Source organism: Scardinius erythrophthalmus (genome assembly GCF_964197995.2).
Source record: "Scardinius erythrophthalmus genome assembly, chromosome: 16".
Classification (NCBI taxonomy): Eukaryota; Metazoa; Chordata; class Actinopteri; order Cypriniformes; family Leuciscidae; genus Scardinius; species Scardinius erythrophthalmus.
The window spans coordinates 15,720,820-15,740,670 of NC_138236.1; the positions used below are offsets into that span (position 1 = coordinate 15,720,820).

At 44.0% G+C, this 19,851-nt stretch overlaps 1 protein-coding gene across 5 annotated transcripts in view; it reads left to right on the forward strand.

Annotated features, from left to right (window-relative positions):
- Nucleotides 1-208: 208 nt before the first annotated feature.
- adam15 (ADAM metallopeptidase domain 15) overlaps nt 209-19,851 on the forward strand; it is a 41,099-nt gene continuing 21,456 nt past the window's right edge. For 4 of the 5 annotated variants that reach the window (XM_081388707.1, XM_081388709.1, XM_081388708.1 and 1 more), the window contains exons 1-8: nt 209-800; nt 2,721-2,812; nt 17,700-17,776; nt 17,850-17,928; nt 18,036-18,112; nt 19,079-19,283; nt 19,375-19,440; nt 19,702-19,773. In XM_081388707.1, coding sequence (XP_081244833.1) covers nt 626-800; nt 2,721-2,812; nt 17,700-17,776; nt 17,850-17,928; nt 18,036-18,112; nt 19,079-19,283; nt 19,375-19,440; nt 19,702-19,773 — 843 coding nt within the window. In that variant the 5' untranslated portion in view covers nt 209-625. Of the gene's footprint in view, nt 801-2,720; nt 2,813-15,501; nt 15,563-17,699; nt 17,777-17,849; nt 17,929-18,035; nt 18,113-19,078; nt 19,284-19,374; nt 19,441-19,701; nt 19,774-19,851 lie in introns of those variants that run through there. The other variant, XM_081388711.1, reaches the window with a different exon arrangement.

Genomic DNA, 19,851 nt, shown 5'->3' on the forward strand with positions numbered 1-19,851 from the left:
GTCTTACATATTTTTAATCCCTCCCAATCCTGCTTTGACTTCCTTTATTACACCCCCCACCCCCTGTTTTAATTTATATGGTTAAATAATAGGCTACGCCCTTTATAGGATCTTTCATTATACCAGCTGTTGAGGAACCTATGCGTATAATCACCCTGCCCGGACAGCAAAGAGTTAACGTGACTGAGGAAATCCTATCTGGTTGGTCACACTGAGAAATGCGATTATACTGCCTCAGTTTAACACGGGCGGGCAAGCGGACGGACTGCGCACTATGCGATCCTTCTCATAGAGAAAGCTTATTCTACACGGTTACAGACGATTCCGCTGATCTCAAAACTAAACGAGCAAAATAGAGAAGCCATTATTATTGCTAGGACAGAACTGATGTTTTCAGCAGGATTTCGGCTGCCCCTGACAGAACCCACACTGGGCCGGGAACACGCTTTGAGAACGGACTGCAGTTCGGCGTCCAGCAGGTGAATGGCCAGGTGCTCGTTCACGTGTGACGGATCCTCTGGCTGCTGGCCGTCTTAACGTGATTAGCGTGCTGTTTTTAAGAACTGAGTCGATCCGCTACTCCACTTGAATTCAAAGAAGAGACCAATCAGTGCGTCACTGGACCATGAAGCACCACCATCAGTTGTTTAGATGTTTTTGGCGAACTCTCGTCACTCTTCTTATGTTTGAAGGCAACCCTCTCATGATGTTTAGGGGGTCCCTCACTCTGACCCTAAACAAGGATGACAGCAGTTTCACACTGCAGCAGGACACGCGGATAACTCACTCCTCTCACAGTGGTATGGAATAGCTACTCCGCTTTAAATATTGAACTGAAGAAATGTTGCATCAAAAATTGCGTCCAAGCAGTTAATGGTTTATTTAGAGGCTTTTGTGATGCACAGATTGCGCTCTATTCTATGTTTGTATTGCACACCGAGTGTGTCATCGTTACAATGTGTCCAGTCATTTACATGTCACTAACATTAACAGTCTCATATGAAGTTCAGGAGAAAAAAAAAAAAAAAAAAAAAGCCCATTTCAAATGGTGTTGTGGATTTGATGTGTTTAGCTGTTTATGCTAGTTTCAATTTATAATTGATCAAACATTTACACAAAAGGATCTTTAAATTATTAATATTCTTCACACTGATCTTAGCAGGCTATACTTTCAGTTTATTCACTATTGTTAAAAGTACAGAGGGTGAAGAAACATGAAGAAAGAAAGATTTACATAATATAGACGCTTTTACACGTGACTTGCATTCCGTTTTATGGGATTCAGTGCATGAATTTGGTGTTGTTAGTGCCATGCTCTAGTGTTTGACCCATCAGTCTACTTAGAGAAACACAGAGGACAGCTCAGCTATTTTAGTTAGTCTAGATAAGTCACAGGCTCTGTTATTTAAGAGCCTGCTCAGCATACTGTCATTTACCCACCTAATCATAGACTCAATGTTTGTAAACTGTTTAGAGTATGATGTAGGACTGTTGATTCTTGAAAATAATTGCAACTTCAATCTGGACTGCTGGAGAGGAAGCTCATTCTATAAAAGCCATTCACATCCAAAATACTTGCTCATTCTTCAGGATTTCCAATTCTGACTTGTTTCCAAATCATTTGAACAGTTTGTTGAGAATCCTAGAAATGTTGTTTCAGCAAGTTTGGTCATTTTTGGCTCGTAGCTTTCTGAGGCAGATTGACCGTATGCTTCTGATGGAGTTTAGAGGCCATGCAAACCAGTGCTGTAAATGTGTGTTCCAGCACAGCTGTCAGTCACTGACTAAACAACAGCTGCCCTCAAAACACAGCTCACTCTTTTACTCGCTCACAGTGTGTTCCTTTTAGGAAACCTGCGCATTTGAGGAAAAACGTTCTGAATCTGATTATAACTAAAAAAACACCACACAAATCTCATCAACACAACTTTGCAAAAGAATACAAATAAAATGGTGGATTGTTATACGACTGAAAGACAGATGGAACAATATTACAGGTCTGAAAAAAGAAAAGAAAAATAACTATGGGCAATGTTAGCCAAATGAATAACTAAGTATTTGGGTTGCATTGACAAAAATCAAAACACTTTTCTCTGTTTAACAAATTGAACCACCTGTCATTTTGACTTATTTTCAGTAAACAATATGAAATTAATTTGCAGGGGAAACAAGCTTTTGAAATTGTCACACTAAAAAAAAATGTTGCTGCCTTCAATTTTTAAGTACAATCAACTTGGACGTCAACAATCAATTTCAACTTAAATTACATAATTAAACAAAAAATAATCGAATCTTGTATAACATAAAGTTGAAAATTGCTTAAATTATTTTGATGAGTTAAAGCAATGTAAAACATTTGTTGTCATAACTTATTGATCATATCATTTTTAGCTATCACGATAAATATATAAAATCAGATTTCTTTTATAAAGGATGAATAGTTAAAGACTATAAGTTTTAATAATCATTCTAATGCTGTGAGAATAGAAAAGTCCACAGTTTATAATGATAATGGTAATAACAAATGAACAACATGGTTGGAATCACTTTCAGAACAATCTTTTTCTAACTGATGAACAATAAAACATTATATACTAAATACTTTAGATGCGAAAAGCGATTTTAAATTTACCAGGAAAATTGACATATTTTTGCACATGTGGGTGACGTTTCATAGGAAAATAGGAAGTTTATGAACTAAAGTTTATCTCTTTCTACAGTCACAAGTCAGAGAGAGCTAAAGCCTCTAGTGAAGACAAGGCCATTTGCTGTGGTGGATGGAGTTAGGAGAAGCCTGACTGAAGTTTTACAGGTAGGTTTTTGCTCCGTCTAATTAATAATTAATCACTCTAAAATAGCATGTTAAATTGACTAACATCACATCATAATTCATGCCTGTGTGGATAACATTCCTTGTTACTGGAACTGGTAATACAACGTGTGTGTGTGGACTGAGGAGTGGGGGAATTCAGCAGGACATGACTTCAGTTGCTCTCAGCTGCACAGGAAATGTCCGTCCCCATAATGTTGCCTCTAGTTCCTCTCCTCTCAGATCATACTTTATGTCAGGAAGTTTCCAACTGAATGTGTCAACACACCTACATTCATCCTCCAGGACAGATATGGACACCAAACCCATCCCCCTCTCCTAACCTTTAATTACTCATTCGCTCTCTCATTATTTTTATTCTCTTTGTCACTTCTCTCAACAGTGTGATGATATAAGAAATGATCCCTGGGTTACAAGCTGATTCATTTATTTTGTCATGCACAGTAAAGCAGCTCCTCTGTGCCTGGCTGAATCGCAGAAACCGAGGCAACGATGGTCTGTTTTTAGCATGTTTTCCCATCAAGAGGAAAGGCGGGTGATGGCTTGGGTGTGTGTGCATTTTTATGAATACAGTCTGTTGATTATAATCGGTGTCCTCAAACCATCCACCACCCACTAACTGAAGCTCATCTAAATCAGTACAGCAATTGGAAAGAGTTTTTATACAGTGATATATGTGACCCTGGATCACAAAACCAGTCACAAGTCGCACGGGTATATTTGTGGCAATATCCAACAGTACATTGTATGGGTCAAAATTATCGATTTTTCTTTTATGCCAAAAATCATTTGGATATTAAGTAAAGATCATGTTCCATGAAGATATTTTGTAAATTTCCTACCGTAAATATATAAAACATTTATTTTTGTGAGTGAATTCAGCACAATCTCGAACATAAATGGACAACTTTAAAGGAGATTTTCTCAATGTTTTGATTTTTTTGCACCCTCAGATTCCAGATTTTTAAATAATTGTATCTCGGGCCAAATATTGTCCTATCCTAACAAACCATACATCAATGGAAAGCTTATTTATTCAGCTTTCATGTGATGTATAAATCTCAATTTCAAAAAATTGACCCATGTGACTGGTTTTGTGGTCCAGGGTTACATATCGTTCTATCTCTAATACATTCTACTCACATTTTAATGCAGCTTTATTTACATTCACACACAATGAAAAATGGTGGCTACTAAGGTTAGGGACCAGGTTCAATTAAAAATGTACTGATACAAAATGATTGAAAGTGACTCTGAAAGTGTTCTCTCCACTACTTTGTGGTGTGAAACATGCATTGCTACCAGTGAAGACTGATTCTCGAGCAAATTACTTTTATGAACCCTTTCTTTCAGCCCTTTCAGAAAGTCAGAAACATACTGGTGTGATAAGTGAAGGCCAATTACTGTGTTATTCTTGTTTTAGACCCTGAAATAGCAAGAGTAGGCTATGGTGAAATCATACATGGAATTGTCTTGAGTGGTGGGGTTTGGCTTAGACTTGCCATATCATAATTTTCACACCTGTGCAGTTGCTTAATATTTAGTTATTGCTTCAGATGCATGATATTTTAATTTGCTACAAGCAGACGATTGTTGTGATAACAAACCGCTTATGCGTCCTTGCTAAACTCTCATCTCATATACAAAAAAGCATTTTTAGTGGGTCCCTTGGCTTTTGAAGGCCCAAGGCCATTACCATTGCCTAATGGTAAGTCCGCCTCTGTGAGTCGTTACATTTCAGAGAGTCAAAAATATACAGCACGACCAGTGAATTCTTATGAGAGAATGATGAGCCTCTTATGAGCCAAATCACCAACACTTACAAATCAGCTGTATCAGTTTCATAATTAATCTGACTGACTTACTCAACTGCACATCTTTCATTTTATCATGTGCGACTCCATGATCCAAGAACTAATGCTGTAGTTAAAGATATGCAAAAAATAAAGGATAAATCAATTAAATTAACACACTTATCATTAGAATAATTGTAGAAACATCTAGAAATGAATAATTATAACCATATGAGCAGTTAAGGCCCATGCAAACAGTGATATCTGGCACAATCCTCATCCTCCACCCATTCTCCCCTTCCCTTACGCACTCTTTTTTTTTCCTCCACCCTCAGCTAGCCTCAGTAAAAGTACCCCACCCAGCATTCATCTGCTGCTGAGGTCATCGCGCTGCATACTGCTTGTGCTCAGGGACATTACCTCAGACAGAAAGAGACGCTTATAAGAGAGGCCAGAGCAGAAGGCAATAACAGAATAGAGGGAAAAAGAGGAAACAGGAGAACAGATGAGGCAGAGAGAGAAAGGGGAAAGAGAGAAGCAGATATGGGTATTCAGGGATGGAGTGGTTAAAGGGATAGTTCACCAAAAAGAAAGAAGAAAAAAGAAGATTCACTGTGATTTTGTTTCTTCTGGAGAACACAAATGGCTCAAGAGGACGGATGGTTTAAAGCTTCAAAAAGCACCATAACAGTATCAAAAAACTGGTCCTGAAATTGTATTTTCCAAGTCTTTTGAATATCTAGATCAGTAAACAGATCATTCATACTGGTTTTATTAAAATATTTGACTCAAAAGAATAATTCGTTCACAAATTAGTCTTTTCTCGTGAACATATCAGAAAGAGCTAGGGCAGATATCAAGATTTTCAGTAACAAGTTTTTCATGTTCCTCACACAAAGACTTAATATGGTGCTTAATATGTCTTTTTTTTAAGCTTGAAAACGTTTCGGTTACTCACGTAACCTCTGTTCTCTCTAGAAGAGGGAACGAGTATTGCGTAGTTGCTTACGCTACGGGAAAGCCTTTCTTTCTCGAGATACTGAAGCCAAAAATTATCCTTAATTTTTATAATCTTGTCAACGCAGTGCGGCAGCCTGCAGACCTAGGGCAAGCTTACTAGCGTGCCCATTGGCTGCCCTGCGGCAACTGCAGCAGCCTACCGCTGAGCCCTTGGCGTGACGTCACGACCAATGAGCGCGCTTGGCGCGCTTAATGCGTCACAGCCCGCGAAAAGGGGTGTGGCTTAGCGTATATAAACAGGGCTCGGAGGCTGCTTCTCTGGTTTCTGTCGCATGAAGCGAAATGAGCTCGTGGTGCGAGCACGGCGGGCTACGCAATACTCGTTCCCTCTTCTAGAGAGAACAGAGGTTACGTGAGTAACCGAAACGTTCTCTTACGAGAGGTTCTCTCGTATTGCGTAGTTGCTTACGCTACGGGAACGCCCTTGTCAACGCCGTGCGCGCCCAGCATCCACTGAATGAGTCCCAGGGAGAGCCCGGGGAACGTGATAGCAGAGAGCCGGGCGGCCCGAAGAGGGCTAGCGCCGTACATAAGCACACACTAGGGGGTTAGGAGCGGCACGGCCGGTCCGAACTGACAATTCCCTGCATAGTGCAGCTCAACCAGTAGAGCTAAATCACACAACGTAGCCCGCGCACAGATAGTGGGCTGGCATACGCGAGACTTAGACTGATAACACTTTCGCCTGCAAGGCGGGAACATCCAGGTTGTAAAACCTAACAAATGTGGAGGGGGAGGCCCAGCCTGCCGCTGCACAAATGTCATGAATGGGAATCCCGCTGGACCACGCCCACGACGAGGCCATGCCTCTGGTGGAGTGAGCTTGAATGCCCAATGGGCACTGCAGGTCTTTAGACGCATAAGCAGCAGCAATAGCGTCCACTATCCATCTGGACAGGCTGTGTTTCGAGGCGGCGAGACCCTTGGTGCGCCCGCCAAACGAAACAAAGAGCTGTTCCACCACTCGTTTGACTGAAGACAGTGCTATCAGAAAAACGGTTTTGAGCGTGAGGTATTTCATATCCACAGTTTCCAAGGGTTCGAAGGGATGCGCTTTCAGGGCCTCCAAGACCAGTGAAAGATCCCACATAGGAACCGAGGGGGGTCGCGGGGGGTTCATCCTCCTGGCTCCTCTAAGGAAGCGGATGACGAACTCGTTCCTTCCTAATGCGCGGCCCAGCTCTGAACAGAGAGCGCTGAAATGGCCGTGACATAGACTTTGAGCGTGGAGGGGGACCTGCCCGCGTCCAGTAACTCTTGAAGGAACACAGTACTCGCGATACCCCACATGTCTGTGGATCGAGCCCCTTAGCAGTGCACCATCTGTTAAACACTGACCATTTCGACATGTAGAGCCGCCTCGTAGAGGGGGCTCTAGATTGTATGATCGTGTTCATGACCCCGTCTGGCAGATCAGCGTGTAATCGTTGAGGCTCCACGCATGCAGAGACAGCGCTCTGGATGGGGATGCCATATCGAGCCGCGGGCTTGAGAGAAAAGGTCTCTCTTCACCGGTATCGGCCAGGGGGCTGAGTCTGCCAGCTGTATTAGATCCGGGAACCAAGCTTGGTTCTCCCAGTATGGGGCTAAGAGGAGCACTGTGTGGCGCGCTTCCCTGATTCTCTTGATGACCTGAGGCAGCAGAGAGACCGGGGGAAAAGCATACAGCGGGCCGCTGGGCCGGGTCTGGGCCAGCGTGTCCTCGTTCTTCGAGAAGAACTCTGGGCAATGAGCGTTGTCTTTTGACGCAAAAAGGTCGACTTTCGCTTTGCCGAAACGGCGCCACAGTGACTGGACTGTTTGGGGGTGTTGAGACCACTCCCCAGGGGGAACGCTGTCCCTGGACAGTCTGTCGGGGCCCTCGTTCAGGTGGCCAGGCACATGCGCGGCTCTCTCAGCGAGCGCAGAGAGTGCTGAGCCCACACGAGGAGGCGTTCCGCCAGGGTGCAGAGCGTCTGATCTGACACCGCCCTGGCGATTCACATAGGCCACTACCAATGTATTGTCCGTGCGGACTAGAACATGGTGACCGTGGAGGAATGGGAGGAAGTGTTTGAGAGCTTTCTCGACCGCGAGCATCTCTAGACAGTTTATGTGTAGGAGATTCTCCTGGTCTGACCAGCGGCCATAGACCGGTCTGCCTTCGAAGAGCGCTCCCCAATCTAGGTTGGAAGCGTCTGTCGAGACAACTTTCCGGTGTGAAATCACTCCCATAGTCACTCCTGTGTGATACCATTCGGCTGCCAGCCAGGGCTGCAGGGCTGAAAAGCAGCTCTGATTCACTCTGACTCGCAAGCCGCCGGCCGCCCAGGCTCGGTGGGGCACGCGCGCTTTCAGCCAGCGTTGAAGCGGGCGCATGCGCAGTAAGCCCAGCTGGAGCACTGCTGCAGCTGAGGCCATATGCCCCAGGATACGCTGGAATGTCCTCAGCGGAACCCGGCTGCCTATTTGGAGGGATGCGGCGAGGAGGCGGATGCGGCGCGCGCGCTGCTCCGACAGTCTGGCCGTCATAGCCACCGAGTCCAGTTCTATTCCAAGAAGGAAATTGACTGACGGGGCGATAGCGAGCTCTTGGTCCAGTGACCGAGAGACCCAGCTCCTCCAGATGGCTGAGAAGCGCTGTTCCGTGAGACACAAGTTCCGTCTCTGACAGCGCTAGAATAAGCCAATCGTCCAGATAATTCAGTATTCGCATTCCCTGTTTTCTCAGGGGAGCGAGAGCCGTGTCCATGCATTTCGTAATGTACGGGGTGCCAAAGACAGGCCGAAGGGCAGGATTGTGTACTGATATACTCGACCGTTGAAGGCGAATCTCAAGAATGGCCTGTGACGGGGAGTTATCTGGATCTGAAAATATGCGTCTTTTAGATCGAGAGAGATAAACCAGTCTCCTGGGCAAATCTGCGCGAGGATTTTCTGGTTGTGATCATTTTGAACGGCCGTCTCATGAGGGCTTTGTTCAGATGTCTCAGATCTAAAATAGGTCTTAACGCTCCGTCCTTCTTGGGTACGAGGAAGTAGCGGCTGTAAAGGCTCGACTCGCTTAGAGAAGGATGAACCTGTTCTATAGCCCTTTTGCGCAGTAGCTTCGCTATTTCGGCTTGAAGCAGGTGCGCAGCTTCTGAACTCACTTTCGTCTCCGTCTGTGCTAGAAAGCGCGGAGGGCGACGAGCGAATTGAAGCGAATAGCCGTGTTTTATAGTACTCAGCACCCATTCTGACGCGCCCTGAATAGCTTCCCATGCTTCCGCATGCATAGCTAGGGGTCGAATGGTCTCTGGGTTCAGATCGCCGCGCTGCGCGGGATTGGGGAACCTGTATCAGAGAGGATGGAGCGGCGTGCGCGCCGCTGGTGCTCGAACACGGGGGCTGGTAAACAGTATTGGCCGGCTGTACAGCGTTCGGTAGCTCGGTCCCAGAGGATGGAGCGCGATTTGCTGACAAACACCCCTGGCGCGAAAGCGGCGTGGGGATTGTAATGTCTAAAAGTGAGTGCGCGTGCACCTGAGCGGGCGCAGAGTTTACACTTATGACACGGCCAGAGTTTGGGAGCTTAGAGGGTGTGCGACCCGAGGTAACTGAATGGCAGAGCGAGCAGCGGGTAGGTGTGAGCACAAAGTTGTGGGCACATTTACTACACTTAGTACTCGAGCGGCTTGTGTCCGCTTTATGAGAGAGCGCTCTATGCGCGTTACCATGGGGACCATGTTTGTGTGAAGCAGTGAGCACATGGGAGTGGGCACATTTTCTACACTTATAACACCCTCGGCTTGAGCCGCTGTTGCCCGGGGTAACCGAGTGGCAGAGCGAGTTACAGGTAGATGTGAGCACAGAGTTGTGGGCACATTTACTACACTTATTACTCGAGCGGCGTGTGACCGCTTTATGAGAGAGCGCTCTGAACGCGTTACCATGGGGACCGTGTTTGTGTGTAGCAGTGAGCACATGGGAGTGGGCACATTTTCTACACTTGTAACACCATCGGCGTTATAGAGCAAATGCTTTGATGGCTCATATGTTTAGACGCTCATAAATACTCAAGCACCATCCTGTGAGATGCAGGTTTGCTTTCTGTATGTAAGAAAGCTGGCCGCGAGCTCGGAGAAGACAGCAGAAAAAATATTTTCTGCCGCCAGAGCCGGATTTGAACACGGTTCTCCAGTAAAATTCTGCCACTGAGCCACAGGGGCACACATGAGCTTCCAGTTGGTGCGAGCATATGACCGAGCGTCGTGTTTCGGCGTTTGTTTGCAGGCGCGCGTGTATTAAAACAGGCCCGTTTACTGCAGCATTAGTATTTCCAGCCGCCTAACTTAGAGGGGACTGAGAAATATGTATCCCTTGAGATGCGGGTTTGCTTTCTGTATGTAAGAAAGCTGGCCGCGAGCTCGGAGAAGCAAGCAGAAAAAAGTTTTTTTTTTTTTTTTTTTCTGCTGCCAGAGCCGGATTCGAACACGGGTCTCTGGTGCGGAAGCCTAATGTTCTGCCACTGAGCCACAGGGGCACACATGAGCTTCCGGTCAGTGCAAGCATATGTCCGAGCGTCGTGTTTCGTTTCGGCGTTTGTTTGCAGGCGCGCGTGTATTAAAACAGGCCCGTTTACTGCACTATTAGTATTTCCAGCCGCCTGAACTTAGAGGGGACTGAGAAATCTGTATCCCGTGAGATGCGGGTTTGCTTTCTGTAAGTAAGAAAGCTGGCCGCGAGCTCGAGAGAAGCAAGCAGAAAAAAGTTTTTCTGCTGCCAGAGCCGGATTCGAACACGGGTCTCTGGTGCGGAAGTCTAATGTTCTGCCACTGAGCCACAGGGGCACACATGAGCTTCCAGTCAGTGCGAGCATATGACCGAGCGTTTGTTTGCAGGCGCGCGTGTATTACAACAGGTTCGTTTACTGCAATAATAGTATTTCCAGCCGCCTGAACTTAGAGGGGACTGAGAAATATGCGAGGATTGGAGGGAGTCCGGCCTAAGCGGGACGTAAACACTCTCTCTTCCTCCTTTCGCCGGTGCTCGTGACGTCCGCTCTGATATCCCTTGAGAACGGCGCAGTTGCGCGGCTCGAACAAAGGGAGAGAGAGCGGGAAGATGTCATTATGTGCTGTGACATCGTTTGTTTGCAGGCGTGCGTGTATAACAGGCTCGTTTACTGCAATATAGATATTTCTAGTCGCCTGAGCTAGGAGGGGACTGAGAAATGTGTGAGAAACGGAGGTGGCCGGAGAGTGACGCGCGCGACCGAGACGCGGGGTAGCTTTCTTATAACGTAAAGGAAGCCAGCCCGTGACCGTCTACTTCTGACATCCCTTGTGAGCGGCGCCTTGCGCGGCTCGAACAGAGGGGGAGAGGGCGTGCGTCATCCGGGGGGGGTAGCTTCCTTGTAACGTAAAGGAAGCTATAGCCCGTGACCGTCCGTTCTGACATCCCTTGTGAGCGGCGCCGTTTGCGCGGCTTGACAGAGGGGAGTAACCAGCTGGTCTGCTTCATCCCCTGAGGCGACGGCAGTGCGGGCAGAGGCCGGCCGCTGCGCGTCGGTGAAGGGCGGGGAGAAGGAGAGAGCGAGGCTCGCGGGAGGGGCTCCGGCGAGCGCTCAGCTATAACCACCGGCTCGGAAGGCCTTTGAGAGCGGCGTTTTTTCTTACGCGGCCCGGAAGAGGCAGCCGGAGAAGGTGGAGGATCGTGAAACATGGCGAGTCGAGCCCGCAGGGTCGACATCGGCAAGTCCTCACACTGTTCGCAGCCGCCCGTGAAGGGCGCGGGCTGCGTGGTCGAAACCCAGGCAGAGAGCGCAGATCACGTGGCGGTCTCCGTCGCTGAGCGCGGCTCTGCACGAGCCACAGGATGAGCGAGGCATTTGCAACAACGCCTCGCGCTCTTTTAGATGCAAAGTGTGTCGCGGGGCGAACACACAAACACATACAACACAGAGCAGTAAAAGGATATATTCGCCGGATAGCGAAGCAGGCAGGGAAAGCTGAAGGCGGCGAAGGCGGCCGGCGTCCTCAGGCTGAGATCCTCGGCGTGCTGGTCGCTTGATTCGACGGCGGCTTCCTCAGAGAGCAGCGATGCGTAGAGCTTCGCTGAAAAGACAGAAATCAGAGAAGCAGCCTCCGAGCCCTGTTTATATACGCTAAGCCACACCCCTTTTCGCGGGCTGTGACGCATTAAGCGCGCCAAGCGCGCTCATTGGTCGTGACGTCACGCCAAGGGCTCAGCGGTAGGCTGCTGCAGTTGCCGCAGGGCAGCCAATGGGCACGCTAGTAAGCTTGCCCTAGGTCTGCAGGCTGCCGCACTGCGTTGACAAGATTATAAAAATTAAGGATAATTTTTGGCTTCAGTATCTCGAGAAAGAAAGGCTTTCCCGTAGCGTAAGCAACTACGCAATACGAGAGAACCTCTCGTAAGAGAACCTGACTTCTCATTCATTGTAATTGTATGTAAAAGGGTCTACAGTCTAAATATCTAATTTGTTTTAGTAAAGAAAGGTCACATGAGATTGGAGTGACATAAAGGAGAGTACATCATAACAATAATAACAACAGAAATTTTAATTCTGAGTCAAATATTCGGTAACACTACTTGAAGCCTTTATGCATAATGCATTATAAAGGTAGGCTTTTCATAATGCTCATTGCAATGCATTATATCTTTATATAAATAATTTGTCAATGTAAATAAACAATGTCTCCCTGAAAAAATCAAAATGCCTAGTTTTGTGGGTCCTGGCAGCGACCATGCATGCATACACTCTTTTTCATCTTTGCCTCAGACACTAGTTTGACTTGCCCATGGTTGTTCAGAGACAAGCGATCCACCCATTCCCAGTGAATTGCAGTCTGTTCCCAGGAGTTCATAGTGAAAGTGCTCGCCAGAACCATCTGATAGTAATAAACATATAGCCTACAATAGACGTCTATGGTTATGAAGGAAATCTGAACAATGCTGGAACAGTATCTGATGGTTGAATGTAGGCTTCAGTTTTTGTGAATAGCCCAGAGGTTCGATCCTGGAAAAAAGTGTGTGTATGTATGGGTGTGTTGTGCAGCTTGGTAAATGACTAGATGTGGGAAAAAGAGGGGTGCTCTTGTGATGTCAGTCTCAAGACCTTTTGATGAACCAAACTCCACAGTAGGGGTAAAGCTCAATGGCAAAAAGTATCCCAATCAACCTGAATTCACCCCTATCTTTATAGGGCTTTTTTTTTAAGAGGTTGGATGAGATCTGAGAGAGCTTTAAAGGGGTCATATAATGGCATTTTTGTACAAGTTAATATGATTCTTTAGGGTCTAAATTAAAAGTTTGTAATATACTTTAATTAAAAATTCTCATTAGTATTGTAAGAAAACACTAATTTTACCTGGTCAAAAACAGCTCTGTTTTCAGCACGCCGTTTAAGTGCATGTGTCTTTAAATGATAATGAGCTTTGCTCACCCCGCCCCTCTGTTCTGTGCGTACACCGTTTGTAACACATTAACCATAACGCGTACATAGAAAACATGCCGTAATGTACCCTGAGTGTAAAAATAGCTGCATTCATTGTGAAGCGTGCAGCAAGCAATTTGCAAATATTAATATAAAGATTAATATAAAGCTTAATAAAACGTTACACTCACTTCAGTTCTTCTGGAGGTGCAGCAGGAACACGAATAGTTGGTACCGATCCTTTTTTCAGGAGCAGCTTCTTAGCAAACCAGCTTTATACTGACCTCGTTTGTAAAGCAGTCTGGTCTGTGAAATGATTCGCGCAAACATGAAAGCATTGACGTTGATCGTGGGGAATATTGCCTTCGAAAACAAACTCAGCCAATGCATCTTCAGCGGTTCTTATTTAAGAACATCAATATGACTGCTGTGTTCGTTATTACACCCAAGAACAGAACACCACAATCGCTTAGACGCCATTCTGCTCAGTGCTCCAGCTATCAACAATGCCGCGCCAGGAGGGCTATGATTGACAGCTCGCTCACGAGCGAGGGTGGGGCTGTGTTGAAACTACTGTCAATCAACAATCGTGGGAGGGGCATTGATTTTCTGATGTCACATAATGGAACGGCTTGATTTGAGTTGGGGGGAAACATAAAAGAAGATTTAAAAAAAAAACACTGGATGGATTTTTATAATTTTATGATGGTTGTGTACAGGCACTGCCAACACACATTTCAGTACAATCAACTTGTAAAAGTTCATGTACCATTATATGACCCCTTTAAGAGGTTTCACATTTTATCTTATGATTATCCAGGATTTGACAAAACTGTCTAGTACTTGAGACAGGAAATCAAAACTATCGCAATTTACTTATTTAATACACATTCCTGGTCTTTTTGTGCATAATTCCTTAGTCCATTATATAAGAAAATGTCTGTCGTCTTAAAGCAACAACATGTAACTTTTCAACCTTCATAATATATTTCCAAGACCCTTGTGATAGTACATCGACTTACAATAGGTTGAATGAGACGTCTGCCAGAGCCTGACGGGGTCTGTATCGCTTTTACTGGCACTATGTAACTTCGGGGTGCGAGTAGTAACCAGAGCTCAAAAAGAACTACAAAATTCGACTGCTTTACGGCATACGTCACTTTGCCCACCACTTCCTCAAATGTGGCCAACCAGCGCGTTTGTTTTCGTACGTCTGTTTTCGTCATGGCTGAAGCAGCAGCGAAACGTAAGAAGTCCAAGGTTTTGTCGGAGTAGAGTCGGAAGAGGAAAAGGGAGAGTAATAAACTGAAAGTCAGGACGAGGATCAATAGAGCTCGGGATCGTTGCGTCACGCCGCAATGCATTGTGGGAATCACGGTACGGAAGTAGATTGTACTGTATAGTAGCGTATAGTAGGCAGTAGGTAACGTTGATCATTTGGTCATTAATTTAGGTTATTTTTTGGAAAATGGTTCAGTATTGCTGTATTGTGAACTGCTGTAATCAGTCTCATGATCGACAGGGCAAACGCCTCATAAATCATATTAGTTTTCCCTATTTGCGTCGAATGGCTTGGGTCGCCGCTGGTCGTCAGTATACTACCGGACGAAAACAGTGGATTATTGCACGCATGATAAATTACTCCTGAAGTGTAACAAACCCGCATAGACAAGCTTCGTAGCTCACAGAATCTGACAAGTGTGATGCATGGTTAACGGTGCGAACGATTGTTTTCTCCGCGTTTACTTTGTAGATCTGTAGATCTTGCACTCATCCATTTGTGAACTGCAAGTGAGCCTCCAGTAACAAGTTTCTACTTTTCTAAAAGTGTCTACTTTTAAACAAACAATTAAAAACGAAAGAAAACAGACAGCTCTCTGCTTATGCAAGTTAATCCGTATGCAATTTGCATTTCTCTCTGGCGCGTTCATTACAGCGAAGAATGCCAATCAGCATCGTCAACCTCATCTTTGCAGCCAAATGTGACAAAATAAAAACCAATTGTTTATTAAACAATTAAAATGTGTGTGTGAATGTTGTTGCCGAGGGCACAGGAAATTGTAAATCCGGCTCTGGATCGGAGGTGTAAGCGCTACTCCACAGACCAGGTAGGAAAATATCAGGGAAACTGAGGCTTAGGTATTAGCCTACTCCAGACTTTATTCATAGGGATCGAATCTTTTTTTTTTTTTTTTAAGTAGCGTTGTTTGGCTTCATTATTAAGTTTATCAGTATACGGTATAGCCAACGTTTTTTGTCACGGCCCATAACTTTTTCTCTTTCTTTCTCGGTGCCGGTGGAGACCGGTCGGCTACGCTATTATTTTATTCCGAACTCTTCTGCGTTGCCTCTAAAATGGCCGCGGTTACCCACAATGCATCATTCCATAACGTCTACGCCCGAGCTCTATATTGGTCGAGCGTTTGCTCGCTGGCGTTAGCTTATGGAGGAGGAGAGTTACCAGACCGATGCTGACTTGGCCGTCATGCTGTTGAACTAGTAAGTAACTGTAAATTGCTTGCATACTATCTTTAGTTTTTCTAATCTGTTGTCTGCCTGGCTACGTTACGGAAACTATCTGGTCCTCCATTTATCTTCATGAATCAGCTAGTAGATGAGCGAATTATCAATCTGGTAGCTAGTAAACTCTAACATGGTAGTTTTAGATGGTTAGGATGCTATCGCTATCATTCTCGTTCAGATTTGAGCATTGTAATCGACATGCAAATCGCAAATGTTTGAGTTAAAATGTTTAGTCTACTAAACATGTATAAATTATGAAAGGGGGAAGATTAATAATATTGTCATTGCCCATATGAAAAAAACCTGCATGCTTCATATACAGTAACCGTAAATCATTTTACGACAGCGGTAATGGACAATTCCGCTTCCAACCTGTAGGGCGACCGCAGAGGAAAAGTTCCATGTTGTTGCTTTAACCTTTCATCAAAATATAATAACTTGCTCCACCTCCACCTCTGCAGCTTTTCAGCTGACATCAGATGTAGACGGAAATTAACATTAAAGGGATAGTTCATTTTGAAATTAAATTTTGGTATGTTTTAGCTTACCTCAAGGGCATCCAAGATGTTGGTGTCTTTGTTTCCGCAGTAGTTTCAATTTTGATATTTTTAAGTCAAACCGTTCTTGTCTGTCAGTCATATAATGCAGGTCTACGGTCGGTCACCACCTCAAAGAGCATGCACAGAGAAGTCCAAATGAAACAATTCCCCATCGTAAGTACACATTGATGGCCTAAGACACGAAACGAGCGGTTTGTGTGAGAAAACGAACAGTATTTATATCGTTTTTTACCTCTACACAACCACGTCCAAGTGATCTGAGGGCGCGCGCGCTACCTGGTGTGTGACGTGCGCGCGCGTTCTGGCTTAGTCTGCGCAAGCGCCGGAAAGTTTACAAGAGGTAAAAACGATATAAATACTGCTCATTTCTCACATAAACCACTCGTTTCGTGTCTTAGGTCATCAATGTGTACTTACGATTGGGGAATTGTATCATTTGGACTTCTCTGTGCATGCTCTTTGAGGTGGTAACCGACCGTAGACCTGCATTATATGACTGACAGACAAGAACGGTTTGACTTAAAAATATCAAAATTGAAACTACTGCGGAAACAGACACCTACATCTTGGATGCCCTTGAGGTAAGCTAAAACATACCAAAATTTAATTTCAAAGTGAACTATCCCTTTAACTAACCGAACACCAACCAACATTGTTTTAGGCTTGTAGGTGATGCAGCCAAATACTTGCCAACAGTGATTTAATGTAATTTAAATTGACCTGATTTTATTGGCTGAGAGAAGGAGTGGTCAATAAAGTGAGCTGTTCCCATTAGCACATTGGAGAAAAGCAGGAAACGGTAGCAGAGGTATAAGAGGAAGCTGAGTGGCGTTTCACTTTTTCATCAGGCTGCTGAATGTATGTGCGAGCCAAGGGGATGTGATAGAATGGCAGGAAAAGGTGCTTAGAATAGGAAGTGAGATGAGAGAAAGGCACAGAAAAAGTCTGGAGGAGGGGGAAGTCTGTTTATAGCCCAGTTCACCCTCTATAATGAAGCTATTTTGTCCTCTCAGAGAACCCATCTTTTCTTCTGGTCATGTGCTGATGCAGTGATTCCAAACCACGGTGTATGTGGATACTTGGGAAGACGTTACATTGTTAAACCTATAAAACAGATTATATCATTTTAGATAAATAATTTTCATGTGCTACTTGTATGTCCATTTGTCCACTCACAATACTCACTGTTATTCTTTTATTGTAAGAATAAATAATGCAATTACATAATTAAGTATGATGATTAATTATATGTAATTAATATTTTTTCAAAGAAGGGATACTTGCCTTACTGATTTAGGGGCCAAAACATTTATAGAAATAAATAAAAATACTGATGTTCTGCAGGTTTAACATAAAATGTGTTTTCCTTCACAAAGAAAACTTGATCATATCTGGACTGGTCTGAATCATTTGTTTGTAACATTTGCTGAGGTGGAGCTGTAGGACTCATAAATAGGCTCATGACATGAGTTTGTTATATATCTAACAAATACACTTCAGATAATCTCTTTATAACATGAAATCTCTCTCTCTTTCTCTCTCATTCTCTCCAGAATGGTCACCCTGACAGATTGCAGTGTGGTTTACAAGTGGGAAGCAGCTTGTATATACTGGACCTGGAAAAAAACCAGTAAGTAATTTCCTGTGAGTCTAATTAGCAGCTAATGAAGATAAAATCATAATATATGGCCTTTTTTTTGCAGAGATCTTTTGCCAAAGCCGCCTAATGTATTCTACTATCTGCCAAATGGAACTGGGGTATCCATGAAGGAGAGCCTAGTGGTGAGTGGAGTCCTTCATACACAAGCGCATGTTTATTTCATTGCGCCTTTTGCAATGTTACTCTTATTGAAGCAACTTAATGTGCGTTTTATCCGTTCCTTTGTCAGACACATTGCTACTATCACGGTTCAGTGCAAGGTTTCCCTCAGTCCCGCGTGGCTCTCAGCTCCTGCTCTGGGTTACGGTAATATTTGCTTTACTTTTTTCAAATATACAGATGTGTTTCTTCCAGTCATATACCTCACTGACCACTTCCTTTGAGAGATTCTACTGAATTATGGTCATTGCTAAACTTTAAACAATGCTGTGGCTTAATTTATTAGTAAACTGTAAGACCAGCTTATATTTCAGAGGTCATGGGGTTGTTAGTTTGACAGAAGGAGCATGAAAGAAAGCAATGGGTGAAATATGAGAAGGGAATCTGTATATTTTAACAGGTTATCATTGACTGTTGACCTTAACCAGAATTATTAGTACAGATTGTTTATGGGTTTGAGATCAGTTTTGTGATGTTATTATTAGTATCATATTAATGACCAAATTGACCACATAAGCTACTGTTCAAAAGTTTGTGGTCGGTAAGATTTTTTTTTTTTTAAAGGGCTGCATTACTGTGATATACAGTAAAATAGTAGCCTAATATTGGGAAATATTCCAATTCCAAATAAATGTTTTCTATTTTAGTACATTTTGGAGTGTAATTTATTCCTGTGATGGTAAAGCTGAATTTTCAGCATCATTACTCCAGTCTTCAGTGTCATATGATCCTGCAGAAATCATTCTAATATGCTGATTTGCTGCTCAAGAAACATTTCTTATTATTATCATCAATGTTGAAAACAGTTGTGCTGCTTAATATTTATGTATAAACGGTGATATGTTTTTAAAAAGGATCCTTTGATGAAGAAAGTTCAGTAAAAACAACATTTATTTTTAATAGAAATCTTTTGTGGCAATTTAATGCATCATTTATTTATTTTTATTTATTTCAATAAAAATCCCACTGACCGTCACTATTGAACTGCAATGTATTTATAGCCCATACATCTAATTTGAGTATACGTTTATCATATGTTTGTATCAGATGCGTGTGTGAACATCACGTTCAGTCTGTGTTAGTCAGTAATGACACTTCTTTTTCTCTCCACAGGGGAGTGATAGTCATTAACGCCACACTGAGCTTTGAGCTACATCCTGAGGAAGAAGAGCATGGAAAAGATGAGGAAGGGAGTGGAGAAATGGAAGGATGGCTACACGTGATCTACCCGACAAACTCGCAAACATCTGAGTCTAGAGACTGTGGACTGTCACACACCTCTATTCCTCCCATTCAGATCATCCCACACACACACAGGGTGAGCATGTGAGCTGTGTGCATATGTGTATTTATAGGTATGCATATTTATCTGATTGTTCTCACGATCCATTTCTGCTGTTGCGTGACAGAGTAAGAGAGACATTCTTTCAGAGACCAAATATATTGAGCTGGTGTTGGTGGCGGATCATAAGGAGGTAAGAGAGTAGAGGAATCTCTTTCGAACACACACACACACACACACACACACACACACACACACACACACACACACACACACACACACACACACACACACACACACACACACACACACACAGTCATAAGACACTTGCGCCCTCTACTGGTGAATATACTGTATCACATCTACTCTTAATTGGTTTACCTTACATATATCTGAATATTGAAGACTTCAGTTTTGAATCTGTTTCTGTTCCTTTTCTCTGTCTTCCTCACAGTATATGAATTATCAGAAGAATAATAAAACCATGATTTACCGCATGTTGGATGTGGCAAACCAAGTAGACTGGGTAAGTTTTATATCTAATCTAAATGTACATGTACTCTTGGCAGTCAGAAGTTTGTGTTGGGTAAGATCTTTTTATGTT